At 46.2% G+C, this 19,726-nt stretch overlaps 1 protein-coding gene and 1 pseudogene across 1 annotated transcript in view; both read left to right on the plus strand.

Annotated features, from left to right (window-relative positions):
* LOC118675730 overlaps nucleotides 1-3,571 on the plus strand; it is a 33,476-nt pseudogene extending 29,905 nt beyond the window's left edge.
* Nucleotides 2,929-19,726, plus strand: part of ARHGAP31 (Rho GTPase activating protein 31) — a 105,182-nt gene continuing 88,384 nt past the window's right edge. Inside the window, exon 1 of the mRNA XM_036348825.1 lies at nucleotides 2,929-3,753. Coding sequence (XP_036204718.1) covers nucleotides 3,654-3,753 — 100 coding nt within the window. The 5' untranslated portion in view covers nucleotides 2,929-3,653. The remainder of the gene's footprint in view (nucleotides 3,754-19,726) is intronic.

A 19,726-nucleotide genomic window follows, 5' to 3' on the forward strand; every position in this document is an offset into this window, starting at 1 on the left:
TTCCCACCATGAGGTGCAGGTAAGTGGGCATTATCAAGTAGAGACAAATAGCTACCATGTACACATATCAAGAAAGGTTTCATCAATGGGCCCAGGCATGACGGATGCCTTGCCCAGTGCTCAGTACCACCTCAACCCTGAACCCTAAACAAGTTGAATCCAACTGATCAGGAAGCAGGAACCAAAAGGTCTCAGGCTGGTCCAGATTGAAAATGCTATGATTGTCCCTTTGGGGAATCCTCAGTAAAGCATAGAAGAATCTTAGGGCCAGGTCAAGGTTACTAGCTTTACTGGTTCACCTAGACAGGCCTGTTTTGTGACAACCTCCACCGGCTGGGTTTTGATGGTGAGTAAGGGGATCTGGTACATAGCTAATGTTATACTGGGAAATGTTTTTGCAAATTACTTGTAAATGACTGTTTTCATACTTAACTTTTGAACTTTACTGTGTGAAAGACCATTATTTAGTAAAAATGATATGTAATTAAAAATTAATTCATACTTGAATGAAGTCTGTTGATTAGTTAATATTGGGACAATATGAATTTCCTAATTTTGATCACTGTATTCTAGTTATATAAGATATGAATAGCCCTCGCTGGTTTGACTCAGTGGATAGAGCATCGGCCTGCGGACTCAAGGGTCCCGAGTTCAGTTCCGGTCAAGGGCATGTACCTTGGTTGCGGGCACATCCCCAGTAGGGAGTGTGCAGGAGGCAGCTGATCAATGTTTCTCTCCCATTGATGTTTCTAACTCTCTATCCTTCTCCCTTGCTCTCTGTAAAAAAAAAAAAAAAAAAAAAAAAAAAAAAAAAAAAAAAAAAAAAAAATCAATAAAATATATTTAAAAGCAGTGAAAATACAGAACCCCTTTCTAAAAAAAAGATATGAATATTTGGGAATGCTGGGTGAAGGGTATATGGGAATTCTTTGAGTATTTTTTGCATATTTTTAGAGCTGAAATTACTTCAAAATAAAAAGTTAAAAGAATGGTTTTAAAGATTTAAAAAATAAATCATAGGGCCTGACAATTCGTCCATAATTTGTGCCTAGGGGGCCTAGACCCAGAAAAAAAGTACCCCTTCAGCCTCTCTGCTTTGCTGCCAAAGTAATGAAATCCACTGTTGGTCAGATGAAATAGCAAATATGACTGTTTTTGCTACAGTAAACTCCTAAACAAATGGCAATGGTAATGATTACAGTCTCATGTGGAGATGCATTTGTATAAATAAAAGGAGGAACAAGCCATTACCCTAAATACGCCAGCAATATTAGAAAATGCTTAGAAATTGCTATTCTGGCAGGAGGCAACATGGAGTCATTGACAGTTTTGAGCAAAATAGGCATCTAATAACAGCCATACTACAGGAAGCTTCATCAGGCCTCTAGTATACAGGGCGGGTAAAGTGGGAAGAGACCAGACTCAGCCACTGGGGAGTTATTCTAACAACTGAGGAGGGAGCAATCTCACAGATGGGAAGGAAGAAATCTAGACCACAGGCATTTTGAAGGACTCACGGGTCTGGGAAGGACCAGCCTGGAGGTGTGGGCAGAAAGAGAGAAATGAGTCAGTGGCTACTTGAAGATGTCTCACCAAGATTGAGGCAATGTGGTGATGTCATTGAGAGACAGATGGAAAATGGAAGGAAGGCGACAACATACACAGAGACTGGGCTGAGGACTCAAGTGGCTGCAGTGGCCAGGCAGGTGCAAAGGGGGAAGACAGGCATGGGGGCTGAGCAACTAACCAGTGTGCCTCCAAGGGGACTGACACAACTTGGCATCAGCAGTCCTTGCCCTGTGGTGTCCGTGTTACCAGATCTTCCTTTTTTTTTTTTATAATAAAATCCAGAAATCCAGCTCTGTTATGGGAAACCTCTTAACTCTTTAGTATTGGCAATTAATTTAAATTTTTTTTGAAGCATGGTGTATGCCAAACCAAACACATCTGTGGGCCAGATTCTACAGGCAGGCATTCATTGTGACCTCTGACAAAGAGATGAGGTTAAGGGTTGAAGTTCATAAACTATCTTGATGAGATAAGTGACCGAAAGGTATTTGGTAACTAAAATACTATACACAAGGCTTGTACCAGGAATCTGAGCTGTATGAATGTCCCTACCCTTCAAGTCTATATATGGGTTGAATTTATACAGGAAGTTGGATCTAAACCGCCAATGGTTAAATCACAAGAATTTGCGTGCTTACTAGTACTGTGTGCTGAGTACACAGAAGTCAAGGAATTTCAAATCTAACTGGGGAAGAAAACACATGCCCCCCTGAAAACTTGAGACAACTTATGAAACAATAATTTCTCTGTGGGAGATGCTTTCTCCACATTGTGCTAGAATATCAACGGCTTTAAATCCTGATTCTTTCCCCAACCCCCATCACACCCCCTTCTGGGAGTCCAGAAAGGAGGAAAGCCTAGCAATAGTGTGTGTGTGTGTGTGTGTGTGTGTGTGTGTGTGTGTGTACTTGAATCTGTGACCAGATTTCTAATTCCCTGGGCCGTGTTTACCAAGCCACAGCCTCTGCCCTCCTCTCACTTGGGAGGGGCGCTAGCTGGGTTGGGGGGTACCTGGGCGCCAGTGGAGGGTGAGAGCGGCGGGCGGAAACCGCGCCCTGTCAAGTGTCTCCGCTCGAGTCCTGTGTTTTGTTCCTGTCATTACTCTTTCAGGGTCTGTGTAGGAGCAGGCAGGCACCGAAATAGAAAGTGTCAAAGCGCTGGTGACAAAGAGGATAAACAAGGCCGGGCTTCTTTCGGTCCCACTGAGCCCCCTCCGTCCCGAATGCCCGTGCGCCCCCTCCCGCCCCTGCTCAGCGCCGTCGGTGGCGCAGGAAGCGGCGGCTCGGCGGCGGGCGGTGCTGGAGGGAGAGCCGCGTTTCCTCCGCGCTGCCCAGTGATCTCCAGCGCCCCAGCCGCTCGGCGAGCCGCGCGATCTCTCCCCCACCCCGCACTCCTCAACCCACCCACCTACTTCCTCCGCTCCTCACTCACACAGGCACGGAGCTGCCAAAAATTTCCACCCCCGCCCCCCTCCCTCGCGAACTTCCTTCCAGCGTTTCCTGAGCTAGATGATCCTAGGATTTGTAAGACAGGAAAAAAGGGAAGGCGCGAGGGCGGGCGAGGGAGACAGGATGCTGGCTGTGCCTTCTCCCGAAGCCGTCTGAAGGCAGGACCGCGGGCTCCGCGAACAGGACCCTCGCCGCCTCGCGCCGCCTCCTCGCCCCCCGCGGCCCCGCGCTCCCCGCGCCCGCGCCCGCTCCGGGCGTCCCGAAAGGCGGAGAGCCGCGCTCGCCCTTCCTCCCCGGCGGGCGGAGGAAAACACCCCAAGACACCGCAAGAGCCTGTGAAAGTCCCTGGGACTCCAAGTGAGGAAGTGACACTCCCTAGCCAGCCGGCCCCCAGCTGCCAGCTCCGCACGGCCTGCGGCACCGCGGCCCGGGAGGAGCGCGCCGTGGGTCTCAGGCTCCGCGCCGCGCCGCCCCGCGGGGTCCATGCGCTCTGCCCCGGGCCCAAGTGCTTCTGGACGCCCATGCGGCCCCCCAAGCCGCGCGGCAGCCGGTGATCTAGCCCCGGAGACCATCTCCGGCGCGGTGCCAAGCAGCGGGGAGGGGAGCACGGAGGGGCAACCTCTTGGGGACTAACTCATGAAGAACAAGGGTGCCAAGCAGAAGCTGAAACGAAAGGGAGCCACCGGCGCCTTTGGCTGCGACCTGACGGAGTATCTGGAAAGCTCAGGACAAGATGGTAATGTGCCTTCGCCTTTTTTTCCTCCTTCTTTTTGTTTGAGGGAGAGATGGACTCTCCTGGGGTGTGTTCAATTCAATTCACAAGTTAATGTATTCCAGGCCTGCGTGCTCATTTTACTTTTTTTTTAAAAAAGAACAATACGATTCTTAAGGTGCACAGCGCTGCCACCCCAACGCACAGAGGTAGTTAGTGTCAGCCTCACAGAAGCCGTTACTGGGCGGTGCTGCCCCCGTTTCACCGGGTACTTCTGGGGGGTAGGGCTGGGAATTCCAGAGACCTTGATCTCAAACTTTGGATACGGGAGAGGAGGGATGCGGGCTGGGCGTGTGGGGTGGGGATCAGTTACGACCACAGTTATGACCACCTTGGGTGTCCCTCCCGGGCTCTCCAATTTCATCGCTCACATCTTTTTTTATTAATGTGCTGGAAGGCAAGGGGGTGCGGTGGATCCTGGCTGGGGGAGTGGTTGCACAAACATTTTCTGAATTTCTGAACTGATGCCAAATACATAGTACCTCCCTCCCTCTCCTTCCCAGCCCCCAGCCCCTTTACCTCCTCTTGGCTTTCAGATCAGCATTTGGTGTGTCAGACAAGAAGAGTGTTGTGAAAAGGTCAGAGGGCCTCGATTTTAAAATAGCTTAGGGCATGTCAAAGAAAAGGAGAGGGTCTCTGTTTTTCAAGGTAGGATTGCAGAGGGAAAAAGTAGAGGGAATCCTGCAGAGTAGAGACAATTTAAACATTTGGCAGGGGAGAGGGGAAGAAAATAATCTAAAATACAACACCAGCATTTGAGATTAGAAGTTTTTAATCATAGGAAAGTTGGGGAAATTGAGCATTAAATGACTCCTTTTGTAAGGTTGACTGGCCCAGCGTTTATCCGTGATAAAAAGGCCTTTTCTTCAGAAACTTCAGGGAGAGAGGAAACCGTCCACTATATGGGCCGTGTGCTTACACATAGATACAACAAAAGGGGCAACTGAAGGGCTGCTTAACTGTGCGGAATTCTGCCTCCAGGAAAATAATCTCAAAGAATGATGTGATTAGCTCATATCAAATGTGCAGATCAAAAACAGTGCAAGGCTTTTCTTTCAATTCCGGTGTTTTAGAGACAGAGCAGCACCTAGTAATTTGCAGTGGTGTGATATTCCAGCGGTATTCTCGGGTTCAGAGCCTGCTATGTCATTAGGACAAATGGCTCAGTATTTTAGAGCTGGGGCACCATAGGTTTCAAAACTGCCTCTTTTGAAAGTGAGGCATAACTGAGTCCATTCGTGTCATCCGTCCCAACAATCTGGAGAGGTACATTTGAAATCCCATGGCTGGGATTGAGGGTTTTTTGAAGGTGTGAGCGCTCAAGTATACATCTTAACCACTGCCCTCAGGAATTCAGAATGAATGCTCCCTCCACCCGATTTCGCAGGGGCCTTCTGGTTACTATCCAGGTACACTATCAATGCTCCTGAGATGCCATCTTCCATGACATGGTGTTATTTGGGGCCCTCCCTGCAAAGCTGTGAGAATTGCATGGGGGTGGTTGGCAGTCCTGCCTCCAGGAGCCCCAGGGTTCTGTGAAGATACCTCAGAAGCCCCCTTAGGCAGTTTTTCTTTCAGTTGCTTTACATTTTGGAGTTCCATGTATGTTTCATTTGGGGGGAAAGGACAGGGTTACTGTTTAAAGAAAAAAAATGTGAAAACCAATCCCCAGTGTTCCCTGCTCTAGGAAGGAGGGGAGGAAGCCCAGGGGGGTAAACTGGCTTACCTAAGGTCACACAGTTAGTCATGAAGGATGCAGAGGGTCCTGGCCTAGCAGGCGCATCTCCTCTCCCTGGCTTCCATGTCTAGGTCAACAGTCTCCTCTAATGGCCCCCCAAACCCCTAAATTGCAAACAGACAGCCCAGCCACAGGATCAGCAAACTTTCAAGACTGACTGACATGCCTGAGTAGAGTTCAGCTTTGAAAAGAAAGGAAACTGACCTACTTAATGATCCACGCACCATTATTGTGCCACCTGGGAATTGGGCACACATAATAAATTGCTTATATACATGTTTTTTAAAAATTGGTATATAAATGAAAGTAATTCGGATTTCTGTCTTCCCACATCTAAAACTAGTTAGGTAGTTGTCTCTTATTTTTGTTATAGTGTAGAATCAAAGTCAGTGCCAATGTTTTCTCTAACAGTGTATCCTCCTTGTGGGTTTTCTGAAACATGTATTGCCTAACAGACAATGAAGTCCACGGCCTGGACTCTGCCTGCAGGGAGGAAAAGCTGACTGACATACCTAAGTAGAGTTCAGCTCTGAACTGACACTGTCCGTGACCTTAGAGGCTTAGACGTTCAGCCCAGAATCCTGAGGGCGACAAGTCACTGTGCTGACTAGGAGCCCGAAGGCTGGGGAAGACCTCCGAAAACTGACATCATGGTTACTTCACCTTTGAGGGCAAGAGTACGAGGATGGACCTGGGTAGTGACAGAGAACAATGGATTTGAGTCTAGGAGTCTAAGGCAGAAGGAAAGAACAGAGACATAGGGAAACCAAGGGAGGCCCTGTGCTTGCACAGGGAGGGGAAGCCCCGAATTGGGGTGGAGGACAAATCTGGTGACAGTTAGCTGTGCTCAGGCCATCTGAACGTGGGGAAGCGATACTCCTGAGTCTGAGCACAGAGGATGAATGTCATCTACTTCCGTAACTTGCTGTGGCTCAGCCCTGCTACCTTCAGTTGCACAAATCTGACAGGGCCGGGTGTGTGGGTGACAAATAGGTGTTCAGCTTACAGCGGAAGTTGCTCAGGGCCAGTTGTCATCCTTAATCGTTAGGAAGCTGACGAAAAGCAGGAACCCTTTTCCTTAGAAAAACACACAGGCTCAAATTGTGTCTACGGTTTCTGTGGGCATTCACACAGATGCCAAGTTCAGACCCTGTGGGTCGTCCCTAGCTGCACACAGGCCTGGTGTGAAGGACAATGTCCCCCTTTTGCATATTGAACCACTTTTCTCCAGCCTGGTGAGAACACCCAAGAATGGCATGAGGTTGCTCCTGGCCAACTTGGCAGGAGCCTCTCTCGCTTCCCCTCCAGCACAGTGGCTGCTGCCCCAACCCCCAGCTCTCCCCTGGGAACCAGATAACTTTCTCGTCCTGTCTGGAATAGAGGGAGAAGATCATCCCTTCCTCACCGCTAATGCTGAAAATAGTCCTTTTCTCTTTCTTCTTTTTTGACCACTGAATACGAAGCCCTTGCTTGCAGCTATGCAATGAAAACCACATCATTTTGTCGCCTGTGGTTGGGACGCTGTGGGTGAAGTCCTGTGAGGGCCAGAGTGCGTCCGTCCGCCTGTCCGCAAGCATTTCCTACCTCTCCCCTCTGACCCCAGCTCCCTGGGTCCTCCCGCAGTGCTGGGAGATGTCAAGGGACCCCTGAGAGAACATTGTCAAGAAAGTGCTCTGCCTCCATGCTGGCCCACCCTTGCAAACAATCTGTGTCATTTCACTCAGATCCTGGTACAAAGTGATACTGCTCTGACCCAGGGTTCACCATGATGGTGGCAGAGTAGAATCATGTGGAGAGCCTAAAAAAAAAGTTAACACCCAGGCCCTCTCTCAGACCAGTTAAATCAGAATCTCTTGGTGCCCGGCCATGGGTACATTTTTTAAATGCTAGATATTCTGAAATGTGGGCAGAGTTAAGGACCACAGCAAGTGCAGGGGTTTACGGCCATTTCCCCCTAGGTAAGTAGCTTAGGCCGTTCAAAGTGCACCCTCTGAATGTTTGGTAAGAGCTGTGAGCCCTTTTATTCCTGAAGATGTTTTTCTAGTTGTTATCAAATTGAAAAAGAGAGAAAAGAAATATATATATATACATATATATATGTATGTGTGTATATATATATATATACATATATATATGATTTGAGGGATGAAAAAAGGTTCATAATAAATTCATAAAAGCCCATTATAAGTATAATTTTACATTTGATGAAAGTAAAATAGTCCCATTATTTCAGAGATCAAGGATAAGGCAATGAATACTTTTAGGGGTAGCTGTTCTTTCTATTTTCCAAGGCTAACTAGTTCACTTTTTTTATTCATTTACTTAACAAATACATATTAAGGCATTAAGGCACTGTGCTAGGTCCTGTGGGAGAGGAAGAATCGTGTACTCCAGACTCCAATCTACAGTCTAAGGGATGGGAACAAACTTGCAGAAACCAATTAAGCTTTGAAATTGGCTGTCATGACGAAGGAGAAGAATGTGAAAGCTTTTATCCACATTAAATAGACGAGATACCCAAACATAAACAGGAGCAAAGTCTTAGCAAGGAAGGTAAATATTTTTACTGTTCAAGATAAGATTTAACAAATGCAGAACCAGGGCTGGGTAGCCTCTCTGGCTTCGTTGTTTCCCTCCTAGAATCTTGCCTGGCACATCATTATCACACCTTCCCTGGCTAACTCTTCATCCTTGAGTCTCAGCTGCTTTGGGAAACCTTCCCTGATCCTCCCAAGTCAGGTGTCCCCACTGGATGCCCCCATTAGGAGTTCCAGAACCTCACCGCCTGTGATAGAATCCCCAACATTGCCTGTCCCCAGCTGAGTGACCTGGGAGCAAGTTAGTTACACTCTCTGGGCCTCAGTTTCCCCATTTCTGAAATGGGGATAGGAGGTCTGATGTGAAGATAAATGAGTTCATATGGGCAAAGCACTTAGCAGAGGGCATGCATGTAATAAGCTACAAATGTAGCTGTTTTTATCCTAACACCCTGGGCTTGCCCTAGCATAACCACTTACCATCCATGACTGAATGCATGAGGGCTCCAAAGAAATGAGTAAATGATGCGGTCGTATGGGTTGGTCCGTCACCAAGAAGAAGCTGATTGACTGCCCCTCTGAATGGAGAGGCCAGTTCATGCAGGGCTTTCCCAGGACTACTGTGAGTAGAAGACCACCAGTGTGTAATAGTGGAAGAGAAATATGTCAACCTGAAACTAAAGATCTGAGAAAGATACCCAGCCACTCCTGGACCCACAGGGAACTGAAAAAAAGAAGATAAGGCCTGGAGGTGGAGTTTGTGAAGACAGAACAGCAACCTCGTGGGCTTGAGTGTAGAGGGGCATCCCCAAATCTGGGCTCCCAGAGTGAAACAGGAAGAACCAGAAGAGGAGGATTAAGACTTTAAACCCAGAGCAAACTAAAGCCGAACTGTAATGTACTCTGTATAGTCTGGATATGACAAACAACCCACACAGAATAGAAACAGCTACTTCCGCCTACCCACATCCCTCCCTCTTGCCCACTCTCCAGACCTCTGCCAAGAGCCCCTTGACCACAGGCATAGCCTCCCGCTAGCCCCACCCCCACCCACCACGGCTGGCAGCTACCCAAATGCCTTCCAGCCTCAGGATGTTGGGGCTGCTGAGGAAACCCACTCTCCTGTGGCCCCAGACCTGCCCTGGAGCCAAGTAGACACTCTGCTGGGGCCGGAGGGAGCTGGAGGCCTGGCCTGACGCTGGGGCAGAGAGCAACATTGAAACTAGGGGCACATTTTCCCAAAGATGGTGCTGTAAGTGGTGGATAAGGTCCCCAGTGCCACTAGAGCTATAGTTTCCATGCATTCTTTTTATTGCCCCCTATTCCATTGGACACCTGTGGGCTAGTCTGGAAACCTGTTCTGTGGGAGTAGGGAGCAGGGGAGAGCACATTCTGAGTTCGGGAGCTGATTGACCAAGGCAGTTCTGAAATATTGGCTGAGAACTGTTTGTCTCAGGGACTCACCTCACTGCAGCCAGTCTCCCGGGATTTGTAGCAGTGGGTGGAAAAAGGGGGCGGGGCTGAAAGGTCCAGGACTTACTCTGGGAATAACAAGAGCCCCCTATTCCTTTTCTATTAGAGATTGTAGCTAACTATTTTTGGAACAAGGTAGTGATAAACCCTCTGGTTGGGGCTACCTGGTGCTCACTCCCTCCAGTACAGATCGATCAAGCTGAGCTGCCTATCAGCCTGGCCTCTGGGTACAGGACTCCACTTCCCTCTGATGGTTTCTTCACATGGGCCCTGAGGCCCGGAAACATAGAGCTACTTGCTTTTTGTGTTTTGGGTTTTGTTTTGTTTTTTCTTTGTTTTATTTTTCACTCATTGCTTCCCATGTATTTAAGCCAATGTGGCAATTTCCTACTTATTCCCACCCTTCAAATTAATTTTCTTTTTGCTAATGGGCGCATGGCCCGCCCACTCAATTTTCTGAGCTATTTCTCTCCCAGCCCCAACACAAATGCCACACTTGAGTTTTATTGGTCTTGGTTTTCCTCCCTCAAAGGGCTGGTCTCAGGCCTTAGTGAGGTGGGACCACAGTCTGATAGGACGCCAGGAGTCCACACAGCACCCGAGTCCCTCTCATCTTCCCCCAGGATGCAATTTTAGCTGAGGCTTAAAATAAAAGCCCCCAGGGGAAGCACTCTGACTGCAGTTCAGAGGAGAATAGATACTGGTCCTCGATGTTTTTTCTACCAGCAACTTTAATAGAGAAAGATAAGAGCATTAGGCTGCTGGATGGCTCAAGGGAGGAGAAGTAAGGAGACCCAAAACTGAAGGCTGAGTCCCAAATCAGACCTGCTTGTTATTTTTGTGAGAGTTACTGTCTGCAGTAATTGCTTACTATGTGCCACTTTATACACAAACGTAGTATTTTGAACATTGTAAAATCGGGCTGTTTATCACCATTTTACATGGGAGAAAACTCAGCTGGAAGAGGTTAAATCCCTGGCCAAGATTACAGAGACAGGGAAGGCAGAATTTAAGTCCACATCTGTCTGACTCCCAAGGCCATGGTCTTAGGCATGAGCACAATCTCCCAGAATAGCATATTTCATAATTTGGCATTTACTCTACAGTTTTGTAGAGAGAGAAAAAACACCTGCAAAAATAGCTTTTTCTCCCTTTGCTTTGTTCTTCCACCAGCCTACGTCATTCAGAGTAATAGTGACAACTCACATTTGGATAGCAAATGCAAGGTGCTTTTCATACACACACACCCATTCTCAACCTACCCTCCCCCACCTGTCCCTCCCAGGCTCCTCCCCTTGCACTGCAGCCACAATCCTCTTTCCCTCTTGGAACACCTGCTGCTTTCGAGGCAGAGACACCCAGGTTGGTCTTCATTCTACCTGTTATTCTGCTTTCTAACTGGCTTTGTGTGTGCAAGCCAATGGTGAGCTCTGCTGAAGGCAGGTGGCACTCCGAAGCTCACCCAGATCTGATAGCTCACAGCACCTCTCAGGGTGAGCCTGTGGCCGGCACACAGCAGCTGATTGATTGACCCTGTTTCCTTCTAGAAAGCTCCAGCCCGGAGACATTGCTGATGTGCTGAAATATCAGGAATCTAAGATTATTTAAGGTTCCCCTCAAAGACTCATAGCTACTCCCTCGTAGAAACTGAACTCGACTTTGCACAGGGGGCCCCAGAAACACGGCCTTTTTCTAGTGCCTCACCAATCACGCCTTAGTATGAGCCACATTCTTGGCGGGTCCCCAGAACCAACTGAGTTTCTGGGATTGAGTCTCAGGCACTCTTTGTTCTAGTGCAGGCTTGGCTGATGCATACCAGGCCCTGGTACCACACCCGTGGTGTGATGCTGGCCCAGAATGCCTTCGGAGACCCCCTCTGCAGCACCCCCTCAAGAAAGAGGTGAATGTCACTGCCCAAAAGCAACATATACCAGCTCTTACTGTTATAAACAGTTTGACATATAAAGTAGGATTCTGGCAAACTAAATAAATCTATAGCCTTTGTGAAAGCCAATGGAGCTAATTTGTGTAATTCTGCATATTTCTTGCCCTACCCCTTTTTTATATTTTATTCAGAAACCATCTCGTATAGGCTTTCAATTCAATATGACAAATATTTCATGGGACTCTAATGTGCTAGACACGGTTGGGTTACAAAGCTGCTCTCAAGCTGCTCTCGGTCTAGTGGGCTCAGGGTCATACGATGGAAAAAGTACTAAAAGAAGGACTAGGAAGAATGCAATGAGGGCGCTGAAGGATGTGCAAGGAGGGATGTTCCCATGTGAGGCAGTGGGTGAAAGAGAACAAACAGACAGAGTGGGTCATTTGTAAGGAGGGAAAATCAACAAAATGATAAACAAGCATCATCTGGCTGTGAGGAATGACAGATATGGGGTGGCTGGCTTCTGCAGACAGGAAACCACATGGTTTTGCCTGACACTGTAATTGGTCACACCCTCTTGCACAGGGGTGAGGGGAGGGGTGGAGATTTGACTTATTTATAGTGGCCAGGCTTGGTTAGGGGGACCCCGGCTGGAGTGACAGAAGCTGTCTTCAGTGGCAGGCGTGCGAACCTACCCTCAGGAGAAAGCGGAACAGCTGATAATAAGAATGGCAATTGGTTTAGCTATGTCTACGCCCTGCCCAGGGTCAGGAGAATGAGGGATTCTATTAAAAGATAAAACCTTTAAAAATGATGTTAACAGATGATCCTAATGACGTTTCTTGATTAAATCCAGTTGTATGGCATAAAGGCGAAACCTTGCCCTCTCCCCACTGTCTGAGGGAAGTTCTGTTTTGTCACCCATTTTATACATGTAGACCAACTCAGAGAGTTAAGAAACTTGCCTGATGTCACCCAGCCAGGAAATGGGAGAAGCAGGACTCAAACCATGTCTGCCTGACATTAAATTCCCCTTCCATGCCTTTGTCTCCTCTGGCCCCAAATAGCCCCGCTATGCTGTTAGTAAATCAGGGTCTGATGCGCCCAGCTCTACTTTACTGCATTGCCAAGGTGATAAGTTCAGTAGGATTTAGTTAGACTTTGATCAGACTTCTGGCAGTGGAGTTCCCATCCGTCCTCAGTTTTTCAAAGCAAAGCATTTAGTTTCCAAATGTCGGGATTCTAAGCAGAGAGCATGCCCTGTTGCCATAAGTAGCCCCTTCCACCACTTCTTTCCCATCTGTTTCCTGCATGCTGAGTATTATTGGGAAACAATGATGTCAACTCTTCCATATAAATCTACACCTCCCTGCTCACCCCTCCCTTACAATGCATATTTTTGTTCCTCTTTCTGGCTTTTGTCTTGCTGATCTGTTCTTTAAGGACTCATACTTTTGGCGTCAATTGTTGGCTTTCTTCCTAATGAGTTTTAGCTAAGCTTCACTGTGGCCTTCAAAGTGCACATGTTCTTTTGGGTCCATATTTGGAAAATCCTTTGTCGGCCTGGTGTTAATAGAGAGGAGCCATTTTGCTTTCGCCAAAAGCAAAGCCAGATTCAGGGCTCTGAACCAGGCTCAGAGCTGAGGACTCAACCTGTTGGGCACCCTCGGGGACTGCATGAAAGCTGTTTGGACCCTGGGCACAGAGCCTGTGGCTGAAGGTCAGGTGAATACACCCATCGAGAAATCTGGTTCCCCTCACCCCAAGCCTGACTTTCAAATGGGACATGATTTCCTCAGTTCCTCTTTCTTTACTGTCCCTAAGGACAATTTGGTTTCCAAAGGAAAGGATCGGGGAGGAGCTTGTGTCCAAGAGAGTATGAATTTTAAATTCTGGGCCCAGGAATTGTGGATCTCCCTTTCTCAGCCTTGAGTAGGGATACTCATACTTAACTGGGCATAAGAACAACTAAAAATGTAGTTTTCACTTTTAAATTTTAATTTAATTTCAAAATTTAAAAAATAGTAGTTACATTTATTACAGTATTAGTACACTAGAACTGGAGTACGAGGCATACGCCTTCAATTCCATTCTAGACTCCTTAAAACAAAATAGAAGCTTCAGATAGGCATTTGCATAGGCCCTGTAGTACCTGCATCTGTGGAGAACGTGCGTGAGATTCCACTGACTGAGCTCCATAGTGGAGAGGACTGCAAGCTGCAAAGTGTGACTGCATGACGACATTCTAAGGTCAGTTCCTCCCAGATTCTGGTTTTGTAGGTCTGAGGTGGAGCCCAGGAATCTAGATTTTTTAAAGATGAGCTTCAGGTAATTCTGATATCTTTGGCCTACTTTGAACAACGTTGAGTTAGCCCATAGAAAGAAACAAGTGAGACCACATGATTTTCATTTTCTTCACTCTACTTTGTACATATATTACCCAAATTTTCAACAGTGACCATGTTTTTTCACTACTTAAATTGAAAAAAAAAATGTTAAAATTATTGATGGGATATCAATGGGGTATTATAATGGGGTATCTTAATTTGTTGAATTTTCATAAAGCCCTTTGCTCCAACCCTTATTTTTTTTAAATATATATTTTTATTGATTTCAGAGGGAGAGGGAGAGAGAGATAGAAACATCAATGATGAGAAATAATTATTGATTGGCTGCCTCCTGCACACCCCACACTGGGGATTGAGCCCGCAACATGGGCATGTGCCCTTGACTGGAATCGAACCTGGGGCCCTTCAGTCCACAATGGCACTCTATCCATTGAGCCAAACCAGCTAGGACCCAACCCTTATGTTTTAAAATCTTCATAAGATCTGTACGTTTGCTTTTCTGCCTTAATAGGTGCAGTTTCGTGAAAGCAAATATTCTCTCCTCTGAGAAACAGTATAATAAGGTGGTTAGCATATGGCTTTTCTTTTTTTTTTAATATACATTTTTATTGATTTCAGAGAGGAAGGGAGAGGGAGAGAGAGATGGAAATATTAATGATGCGAGAGAATCATTGATCGACTGCCTCTTGCACACTGGGGATCAAGTCTACAACCCAAGCCTGTGCCCTGACTGGGAATCAAACCATGACTTCCTGGTTCATAAGCCAACGTTCAACCACTGAGCCACACCAACCGGGTGCATGTGGCTTTTCTGCTGATAGTCTTCATTGGTTCCAGTCCCATCTCTACCACATGCTACCTTTGTGACCATGGATGACCTACCAAACCTCTCTGTGCCTCGGTTTCCTCATTTATAAAGTGGGGATTGTGATGCTAATAATACCTATTGAACAGGGTCATTATGAGGATTAAATGAACTAGTGCACTGCCTGGAATTTAGTAAACCTTCCTTAAGTGTTAATTATGGTTATTCTTTCCATAGTGATTGGAAATCTTATCCTTTTTCAGCCTCATTACTCAGAATGTGGCTCTGCGTAATGCTACAGATGTGGAAGTGGAGAGAGCTGAGAACAAATATTCCGAGGTTCCCATATATCCCTAGGGGCTTCTTCTCTTTTAAAGAATTCTCTTATATACACACAATTATTTACTTATTTTGCTAAAATGCTAGTTTTAAGATTCTTGTATATTGATAAATATTTCATGGGTGGGACTATGGCAAACTTTCTAAATTTTACATATTTTTTTTTTATAATCAGAAAAAGAAAACCTAAAGACAAAACTGAAAAAAAAAAAAATCAGGGTATGGCAAAAGGCTAGAATCATAGTGACAGCTATCCAAACTTCTCATTTCCATCTGTATTTCAGGAGAGTTAACCTGGAAATGAGCCTGTTTCCATTACTGATGGAACAATGCAAGGCCTGGGTTTTCGCTGGCCCATATGACATTTCACATATGCCTGTTTCTTTGCTCCACTGCTGCATTTTGACAGTTGATTGAATGAGGTAGATCTGGCTCAATCTTAGGCTGTATAAGAGCACACGGATGGAGGGACTCACACTGCCCTTCTCACAGGTTGAATCTGTTCATTCCTCAGGGCTTCATTTGAAGATGGATATTTAGGAAGGTGGTCAGGATGGTAAAGTTTAGGACTTCATGACCTCTCACCTCTAACCACTGTCACAGTTTCCTAAATTGTCCCCTCCTTTCAATAGACAGAAAATGAGCTCTTTGGAGACTGGGACCATTCTCTGTTCATCTGTGTGTTAGGTGTCTGTAGGGCTGGTTCCTCTCAGGAGGGTCTCAGGGAGAATCCATCTCCTTGCCTTTTCCAGCTTCTAAAGGCTGTCCTCATTCCTTGGCTCGCATCCCCCCATCACACCACCTTTGCTCCCTTCTGCTCCATTCTCACCTGGCCTTCTTTCTGATCACCTGCCTCTCTCTCCCATAAAGTGATTACATCAGATAATTCAAGGTAATCTGCTCACCTAAAGATCCTTAGCTTGATCACATCTGCAAAAATCTCTTTAGCTTTTAAAGCAACATCCATGGATTCCAGAAAGAAGGGCATGGGCACCATTACTCAGCATACACAATCTGTTTTCCCTACAGTGCATGGTTGGCTTAGTGGATAATAACAGTGTGAATGAAGGGAACAGGATGGTGACTATGGAAGGAGAGAAAGAGTTGGACATCAGCACTTACCATGCCCCAGGCACTGAGACACGGGGTCAGCTGAGACACAGGGGTGAACAGGCACCGGCTGTCCCTGTGGGGGCTCGCTACCCCATGCAGGAGAGGAACACATCCTCAAAGGATTCTCACACAAATAATGAGAGGAAGCGGAGGACATTCATCTGACCCAGAGGAGCTGGATCTTCTAAGATGAATGGAATCTGAGTCGTCTCTGCCTGAAGAGAAGATATTCCAGACAGAGGGAATAATATATAAGCAAAGGTGTTGATGTATAAAACAGTATGGCAGGATCAGGATTCTCAAAAGAAGAACAAAGAGAACAAGGGTGAAGCATGAACCACCTGCTTGCCTGGACTAGCAGCACATGGCTTATTAAATGACCATTTTAAACCTTCCAAGTGGAAAAAGAGTGATGAAGACAAATGTGCTAGTTAAACAGATTGATAAAGGAAGAAGAATCTTGAGCCACATGTAAAGCTGTTGAGAAAAATGTGGACCCCAGTCCAGCAATCAACTTCTTCCAGGTGGAGGGAAAATGAGGTGCTCCAAGCAGCTCTAGCCCAGAGCTTCTGAGTTGATTCCACCTTTTTATAACCTTAGGAAATGTCATTTCTCTCTGTCTCATGGATGATAACCAGAGCGATGTTTAACATTTCATCAAAGTTTTATTTGAGGTGAAAAATTTTGCAACGTTTCTTCCCACCTGCCTACTGGTCGCACTTCTACTCTGTCCCGTCTCTTTCTCCTGGTGTTCTCTTCACCCTCGTCATTCCTCCAGTTTAAGAAGCCATGAAGCTGATATCAGATCCCTCATTCATCTTCATTCCATTCGCAGGTGCTATGTTGAGCCTGGCTCCGTGCTCCCATCCCACTACGGGACGGCTGTCCCTCAGATCAGTGTCCTCCCCAAACCGCCTCGGTCCCCGTCTTTGAGGAGACCTCGGGGTCCCTTGGAGGTGGACCTCCCTGTCCAGTGCCTGCCTCGCCCCTGCCAGATTCCAGAACTCCAAAAGCCAAAAATGCTTCAGCCTCTGCTTCTCCTGCTGGCAGGCACTCAAGCTGCTTCTGTCCTTAGGGACTGAAAAGCAGGGGCCCACACGGGAGCGAGACTCGCACGATGGTCAGCCGCGGCCTGCAGGGCTCCTCCCAGACATGTGTTCCTTCTGGACAGTGGGCTTCTCCATTACCCCTCACCCAAATAGCTCCTTTGGCAACGCTCTGCCACCCCTGACTCCTGAGTGAATGACAGGCGTCATGACAAAACGCAGGATAAGATTTTAATTTGGAATACACACCTGCCCACAAACTCTCCTCTTGTAAAACTATAAGTGGTTGAGCATCAACCTATGAACCAGGAGGTCAAGGTTCAATTCCCGGTCAGAGCACAAGTCGGGGTTGTGGGCTCGATCCCCAGTGTGGGGCATGCAGGAGACAGCCAATCAATGATTCTCTCTCATCATTTGATGTTTCTATCTCTCTCTCTCCCTCTCTCCTCCCCTCTGAAATCAATAAAAATGTATTTATAATTGTAAAATAATATCAAACAATGCAGAGATTTACAAAGTACAAAGACCCTTCTCACATCCTTGCAGTCCCATTCATCAGGGAACAGTTTGAACTGGATTCATCCAGACCGGTTCTGTGGGCAGAACTTTCTGCAATGAGGGGAATGTGCTCTGTCTGCACTGTCCAGTATGGCACCATGAGCCACCTGCGGCTCTTAGCACTTGACTGAGGCTAGTGCTACTGAGGAACTGAAGTTTGAGTTTTATTTTTTTTTAAGTATTTTTATTGATTTCAGAGAGGAAGGGAGAGGAAGAGAAAGACAGAAACTTTGAGTTTTAATTAACTTAGATTTACATATCCAAATGTGGCTAATGGCTACTGTGTGGAACAGCACTGAGACCTTGCTCTGTATAGGTACTAAAAATGCACACATCGAATTATTTTCTTTGTTTTGTTCCCACAAAGATAAAGTTACAACATACATATTTTCTGAAATGTGCTGTTTTAAATAACAGGAGATCTTGGAGAACTATTCATTTTTGTAATTACCGCTTGACCTCACTCTTTTTAATCACTGAATTGGGATCCTGCTGAATACATAGTTGAATTTTATTTTTTAAATCAGATAGCATATATCCATGGTTCGAAATGGAAAAGACTCTGAAAGACATAACAGAAAATCTCCCTTCTATCCTTAGCATCCTGTCCTCACCCAGAAGCAACTAGTGTTAATTTTTTAAGCTTTCAGTAGATATCTGTTCATATACAAACAAATATATATGTATACTTTTTAAATAAAATACTATAATTTATTTAAATATTTCTTTATATAGAAATCTTATCCTTTTTATAAGTTCCTATAAGACTTCTCATCTAAATACTGCTCAACTGATGTAGTATTTATTGAATATGTTGTGTGAGCCATGCGTCATTTTCATTGACAATTTCTGTTATCTGTATTGCATATTAATACTGCTTCCCTTTGCTTATGATGAAGGTGGAATTTGCTAGCCCACATACTTCTATGTAATTATACTTTCAACTGTTTTCCAGTGTTTTTGAGAGATGTTGGCTGGTCAGTCCATATTCTGTCAGCTAGAATCTAAGGCCCAGGTTAAGGCTGAAGCTGGGAGCAGGGAACAGTTAAAGGCTTTTTGGTCCACAGGCTGGCATATTCATGGCATCTTGATCACAATGCTCTGGTCATCTGAGCCCACCCAGCGCAGACCACAAAGACCCAGGCTAAGTAGCAAAAGACGATGAAACAGAGGTGGCAGTTGAAATAGAAGTATCCTGAAGTTGAACATCTATGTTTTTGCAGAAACTGTAGCCTGAGTATATCTTAAAGTAGGATCAGAAATCAATTATGACCATAGACTCTTACAGTGGTCAGAGGAGACTATCTTAAAAAGAGCTTGTCACCAATGTCACTCACTAACCCCTTTAATGACTTCCCAATGCCCTCGAGACAAAATCAACTCCATAAACACCAACAAAGTTTACCAGCCCATCACCCTCAGACACCTGCCTCCTCTGCAGCCTCAATGGACACCACCTCCCCGCCCCCATCATTTCTTCAGCCACACTGTACTTTTTGTAGTTCCTCAAAAACACTGTGTTCCTCTTGCCACCAAAGGTTTGCACATGTCCCTCCGTGTAGAGCACTCTCTGTCTTTCTTTTTGGCTCCACTTCAGGTCTTGCCAACCCCAACTCATCTTTCGGGTCTTGGCTTGGATGTCCCATTCTCCAGTATGCCTCCTCTGAGCCCTGTGAGGACGGGCCAGGTGCCCCTTCTCTATGCTCCTATTCTACCCTGTACCTCTCCACTACTGCTCTTACCACACTGAATGCACCAGTCTCGCCCCACCCTATCACTGCCTCACTCTAGACTCCAGATGACTCTGTGAGATCGGGAGCTATGTCTCCTGCCCCAGCATTTTATCACTGGTGCCTAGCATAATGCTCTTACGTATGTGTTGAATGAGTGGGTGGATCCAGAAAAGGGCAATTGGTGGTGGAGTGGGGACAGAGGGGTGTGTTCTGCACGAATATTTTGCACATATGTGTGCATCTGTCAGGCGTCTGTGTATATCCAGTGTGGAGCCTGTGGAGGCGAAGGAGGAATCCACTGGTGGAGCTTAGGGTTCAGTCTTTATTCAGCAAATAATTGTCATTCGATCTTAGACAGATCATCC

This window comes from Myotis myotis, unplaced genomic scaffold (assembly GCF_014108235.1).
Source record: "Myotis myotis isolate mMyoMyo1 unplaced genomic scaffold, mMyoMyo1.p scaffold_m19_p_2, whole genome shotgun sequence".
NCBI lineage: Eukaryota > Metazoa > Chordata > Mammalia > Chiroptera > Vespertilionidae > Myotis > Myotis myotis.